Source organism: Rhinopithecus bieti, unplaced genomic scaffold, assembly GCF_001698545.2.
Source record: "Rhinopithecus bieti isolate Rb0 unplaced genomic scaffold, ASM169854v2 scaffold_64010, whole genome shotgun sequence".
Classification (NCBI taxonomy): domain Eukaryota; kingdom Metazoa; phylum Chordata; class Mammalia; order Primates; family Cercopithecidae; genus Rhinopithecus; species Rhinopithecus bieti.
Genome location: NW_016824121.1, coordinates 5,877 through 11,836, shown reverse-complemented (window position 1 = coordinate 11,836; position 5,960 = coordinate 5,877). Strand labels below are relative to the sequence as shown.

General features: G+C 43.8%; 1 protein-coding gene across 1 annotated transcript in view; it reads left to right on the top strand.

Annotated features, from left to right (window-relative positions):
* The window catches only part of LOC108522018 (GON-4-like protein), a gene marked incomplete at its 3' end in the record, with an annotated part of 73,943 nt that overhangs the window by 64,468 nt on the left and 3,515 nt on the right, over positions 1-5,960 (top strand). The window contains exons 16-18 of the mRNA XM_017862117.1: positions 3,319-3,517; positions 4,354-4,440; positions 5,655-5,826. Coding sequence (XP_017717606.1) covers positions 3,319-3,517; positions 4,354-4,440; positions 5,655-5,826 — 458 coding nt within the window. The remainder of the gene's footprint in view (positions 1-3,318; positions 3,518-4,353; positions 4,441-5,654; positions 5,827-5,960) is intronic.

The window sequence follows — 5,960 nt, the reverse complement described above, 5'->3', positions numbered from 1 at the left end:
ACTCCATCTCAAAAAAATAATAATAACAATAATAATAATAATAATAATAATAAATACAACTACGTGCAGGCTATGTTTCTATTACCTACTTTTTTATGCTTCTGGGCTTCTGTTCCTTTAGTGGTAGTAGTGCAGGTGATCAGGTTTTCAGTTCTCGGAAGATTGTATAAGACAGTCCCACAGGCTTTAGGTTTTTACCCTGCACTGCCCAAACCCACAGTAAATACTATAAAAGCATAATTTTTATCCCCAATAGATAAATGATAACTTTTTTTTTTTTTTTTTTGAGACGGAGTCTGACTGTGTCGCCCAGGCTGGAGTGCAGTGGCGCGATCTCGGCTCACTGCAAGCTCCGCCTCCTGGGTTCATGCCATTCTCCCGCCTCAGCCTCCGAGTAGCTGGGACTACAGGCGCCCGCCACCACGCCCGGCTAATTTTTTGTATTTTAGTAGAGACGGGGTTTCACCATGTTAGCCAAGATGGTCTCGATCTCCTGACCTTGTGATCCGCCCGCCTCGACCTCCCAAAGTGCTGGGATTACAGGCTTGAGCCACCGCGCCCGGCCAAATGATAACTTTTTAAAATTAACTATTGAAAACACTTATTTATCTATTGCTGTAATATTGGAGATTACTTGAAATATGATAACCTGCTTGTTGTAGCTACATCAACAGGTCTTATCCTGATTGCATAGGGTATCAGCACGTGCTTAATCATTTAAGTATCTTATTCTCCTTTTATTTCAGAACTGTCATGCTGGATTTTTCCATTTTTGCTTCAGCCCTGGAAACAGTCTCTCGGGAGGGTAGGGGTGGGAAGTTAGAGTTAGGAACCTTAGAAGAGGAATTTATTTGTTTAATTTAATTTTATTTTTTTGGAACAGAGTCATACTGTGTTGCCCAGGCTGAAGTGCAGTGGCGCAATCTTGGCTCACTGCAACCTTTGCCTCCTGGGTTCAGGTGATTCTCCTGCCTCAGCCTCGCGAGTAGCTGGGATTATAGGCACGCACCACCACAGCCAGCTAATTTTTGTATTTTTTCGTAGAGACAGGCTTTCACCATGTTAGCCAGGCTAGTCTTGAACCACTGATCTCAAGTGATCCACCAGCCTTGGCCTCCCAAATTGCTGGGATTATAGGCGGGAGCCACAACGCCCGACTGTTTCTTGACCTTTTAATAATTGTCATTCTGACTGGCAAGCCTTGCTTTCTTAAACAAGTCAAAAATCTTCCAGCATGAAGCAGGAAAAGGATATACTAAAATAAGTAGTGGTAGTTCACATGAATAGAACTGAGTGGTTAGTTCAAATATTACCCTACTGCTCTCCATGAAGGTATTTTCCTTTAGCCCTTTAAATTCCTCTTCCTGGCTGAGTGCAGTGGCTCCCGCCTGTAATCCCAGCAATTTGGGAGTTCGAGGTGGGTGGATCACTTGAGGCCAGTCGTTCGAGACTAGCCTGGCTAACGTGGTGAAACCTTGTCTCTACAAAAAATACAAAGATTAGCTGGCCGTGGTGATGCATGCCTGTAATCCCAGCTACTCAGGAGGCTGAGGCAGGAGAATCACTTGAACCCGGGAGGCAGAGGTTGCAGTGAGCTGAGATCATGCCACTGCACTCCAGCCTGGGCAACAGAGCAAGACTCCATTTCAAAAAATAAATAAATAAATAAACAAGCAAATAAATTCCTCTTCTAAGATTCCAAACCCTAACTTCCCACCCCTACCCTCCTGAGAGACTTTTTTCAAAAACCTAGCATGTCTTTTCTGAAGTAAAAAGAGAATAAGATACTTAAGTAATTAAGAATGTGCTGATACCCTATGCAGTCAGGATAAGATCTTTTGGCCGGGCGTGGTGGCTCACACCTGTAATCCCACCACTTTGGGAGGCCGAGGCAGGTGGATCATGAGGTCAAGAGATTGAGACCATCCTGGCCAACATGGTGAAACCCCGTCTCTACTAAAAATACAAAAATTAGCTGGAGCGTGGTGGTGCATGCCTATAGTCCCAGCTACTCGCGAGGAGGCAAGAGAATCACTTGAACCAGGGAGGTGGAGGTTGCAGTGAGCCGAGATCATGCCACTGTACTCCAGCTTGGCATCTGAGCGAGACTTCGTCTCAAAAGAAAAAAAAATCTGTTTATGTAGCTACAACAAGCAGGTTCTCATATTTCAAGGAATCCCCAATATTATAGCAATAGATAAATAAGAAAATGTAGTATTCCACCATGGAATACTATACAGCCATAAAAAGGTATGATATCACTTCCCTTTCAGGGACATGGATGGAGGTGAAGCCATCAGCAAACTAACATAAGAACAGAAAAACAATACCGCATGTTCTCACTTACAAGTAGGAACTGAACAATGAGAACACATGGACGCAGGGTGGGGAACAACACACACTGGGGCCTGTTGGGGGAGTGCGGGAAGGGAGAGGATCAGGATAAACTGCTAATGCAGCTGGGCTTAATACCAAGGTGATGGGTTGATAGGTGCAGCAAAACACCAAGGCACACGTTTACCTATGTAACAAACCTGCATGTCCTGCACATGTATTCCGAAACTTAAAATTTTGAGGGCCAGCCGTGGTGGCTTACGCCTGTAATCCCAGCACTTTGGGAAGCTGAGATGAGTGGATCATGAGGTCAGGAGATAGAGACTGTCCTGGCTAACACAGTGAAACCCCATCTCTACTAAAAACACAAAAAATTAGCTGGGCGTGGTGGCACATGCCTATAGTCCCAGCTACTTGAGAGGGTGAGGCAGGAGAATCACTTGAACCCGGGAGGCAGAGGTTGCAGTGAGCTGAGATCACGCCACTGCACTCCAGCCTGGGCGACAGAGCGAGACTGTGTCACAAAAAAAAAAAAAAAAAAAAATTAAATTTTGAAAAAAAGATGCAAGGCAGTGCAGCCTGAGTGGATAGGGAAATGGGACAAGCTGAACCTGGGATGGGAATAACAAGTAAATGAGGGAAGAAATGAGAATGATGAGTTCCCACCAGCTCCTTGGCTGCTTTCTTACCCATATATTTCTCTGTTCCTAGCGTTTTGATTTTTTCTTTATTTGTATATTATTTAGAAGAGGAATTGTAGAGGAATGGGATGGAATGTAATATAGAATCATCATATTTGATGCATGCTAACTACTTTGGGAAAAGATTTGTATAAGGCTGAGAGTTTGATTGTTGACTAAAGTGAGTTGTCAGATTTGAAGGCAGTGAAAATTGTTCAGGCTCTTTGCTCATCATTGGAACAAATTAGATGTGTTGTGGACCTAGGGAAACACTCAGATTCAGTCATCTCCCTGTTGGGAATAGGTTTGAGGAACCACTGGCCAACTTGCTAAATGAACAACATCGGACAGTGAAGGAGCTATTTGAACAGCTGAAGATGAAGAAATCTTCAGCCAAACAGCTGCAGGAAGTAGAGAAGGTTAAACCCCAGAGTGAGAAAGTTCATCAGACTCTGATTCTGGACCCAGCACAGAGGAAGAGACTCCAGCAGCAGATGCAGCAGGTAAGACTTTTCTTGGTCGTGTTAATATTGGATTATACCAAGGCCTAACTCTGAGGCCAGAAATTAACAGCTTTGTAAAAGTCAGAGATAGTTACCTTACCACCTGCTAAAACCATAGTATCTTCACATCATTAGGAGCTCGAGAAGTCATCATGTTCATGCCCTATGGCTCAAGGAAGACAGCGTACAAGGACACTAATGGTATTCAGAAATATAGATTTCGAAGAGTCCTTAGTAATCTGTTCTGAAATTTAACAACCTTTACTGTGAGAAGTAGGTTTTTTTTTCCTTTTTCTAATTTCAGTCCCTCTGGATTCAGGTTAAGCTTCTTCTGGTTCTGTCATTTTGTTCAAGGGAACATGTCTGAGAGATTTATGCCAAGATTCTATGTTGTTCTCATACTCCTTTCAGAAAGCAAAATATATGGGATAAAGTTGCAAACATCTTGATTATTGTCTGTCTGGGGGCTGGGTTATGGTGACTCACACCTGTAAACCCAGCACTTTGGGAGACTGAAGTGGGAGGATTGCTTGAGCCAGGGAGTTCAAGAGCAACCTGGGCAACATAGTGCGACCCTGTCTCTACAAAAAATAAAAATACATTAGCCAGGCATGGTGCCATGCACCTGTGGTCCCAGCTACTCAGGAGGCTGAGGTGGGAGGATTGCTTGAGCACAGGAGGTTGAGAGGGCGTGGAGCCATGATTGCATCACTGCACAGCAACCTCGATGACAGAGAGAGATCCTGTCTCCAAGAAGGAAAAAAAAAAAATCTCTCTGGGTTCCTGAAATGACAATGTGGTAACATGTCACTTCATTATTTTCTTTCCATCCCCAGCACGTTCAGCTCTTGACCCAAATCCACCTTCTTGCCACCTGCAACCCCAATCTCAGTCCGGAGGCCAGTACCACCAGGATATTTCTTGTAAGTTTCCAAATTTCCCTAACTCTAAAGACTAGAGTGTGAAATTAGGTTGGCAGGTTATTTCTCACAGTTATTCACTGATCATAATCTATATTTATTCTTCTCTCTTGGGTATTTTTGATTGCTTTGCCTACTTTCTGTTAAGGCTTCCTGTGTTTGCTGAGAGAACATAAGCCACTGATTTCCATGGAAGGACAAGGAGTATATTCAATTTTCTTAGTACTGTCCTTCTGATATTTTTTTTGAATCCTCCTCATCTTTAGATCCAACCTAACTTCTTAGGTTTTTTGGTACCACTGTTCCTTTTACAGATGTTGAGACTGGGCACGGTGGCTATCCCTGTAATCCCAGCACTTTGAGAGGCCAAAGCAGGCAGATTGCGTGACCCCAGTAGTTCGAGACCAGCTGGGGCAACATGCCGAAAGCCCGTCTCTACAAAATACAAAAATTAGCCAGATGTGGTGCGTACCTGTAGTCTCAGCTACTTGGGAGGCAGAGATGGAAGGATAGCTTGAGCCTGGGAGGTAGGGGTTGCAGTGAGCTGAGATCAAGCCTCTGCACTCCAACCTGGGCGGCAGAGTGAGACCCGGTCTCAAAATAAATAATAAAATAAAAGTAATAGTCCTAATTCTTGGCTGGGTGCAGTGACTCATGCCTGTAATCTCAGCACCTTGGTAGGCTGAAGTGGCTGGATCGCTTGAGGTCAGGAGTTCGAGAACAGCTTGACCAACATGGTGAAATCCGGTCTCTACTTAAAATACAAAAAATAGCTGGGCATGGTGGAGGGCGCCTATAATTAATCCCAGCTACTTGGGAGGTGGATGCAGAAGAATCGCTTGAGCCTGGGAAGTGGAGACTTCAGTGAGTCAAGATCGTACCACTACACTCCAGCCTGGGCGACAGAGCGAGACTCCATCTCAAAAAAAAAAAAATGAATTCTTATTCTTCATAATCTTCATTCTAGTTCGGGAACTAGACCGTATATTCCTTAGTGTTTCTCACTAAGTCTAAAAGTAAACCAAGAATACAATCCCTGAATATCTGGGAACTCAGGTGTAATCTTAACAGAGTAGTTTATTGTGAAAGACTTTATGATGATTTTTACCTGTTTTTATCCTGTAGTAGGAAGGTCAGCTTCTCATTTAGATTCTAAAAGCTACTGGTATTAATTGTCTGGAATTGTCTTAGATCTTCCTTGTGTCCTGTTTTCCCAGAAAGAGCTGGGAACCTTTGCTCAAAGCTCCATCGCCCTTCACCATCAGTACAACCCCAAGTTTCAGACCCTGTTCCAACCCTGTAACTTGATGGGAGCTATGCAGCTTATTGAAGACTTCAGCACACATGTCAGCATTGACTGCAGCCCTCATAAAACTGTCAAGAAGACTGGTAGGAGACAGATGTGTCAGCTTTAAGTTTTTACTTGCGGTGAGAGGTGGTGGGAATCTTATCCCATAGATAACTTCCTAGGATACTTGCCTAGGAATGGAGGACACAGGACATTTGTAATTTCTTCCTTCTCT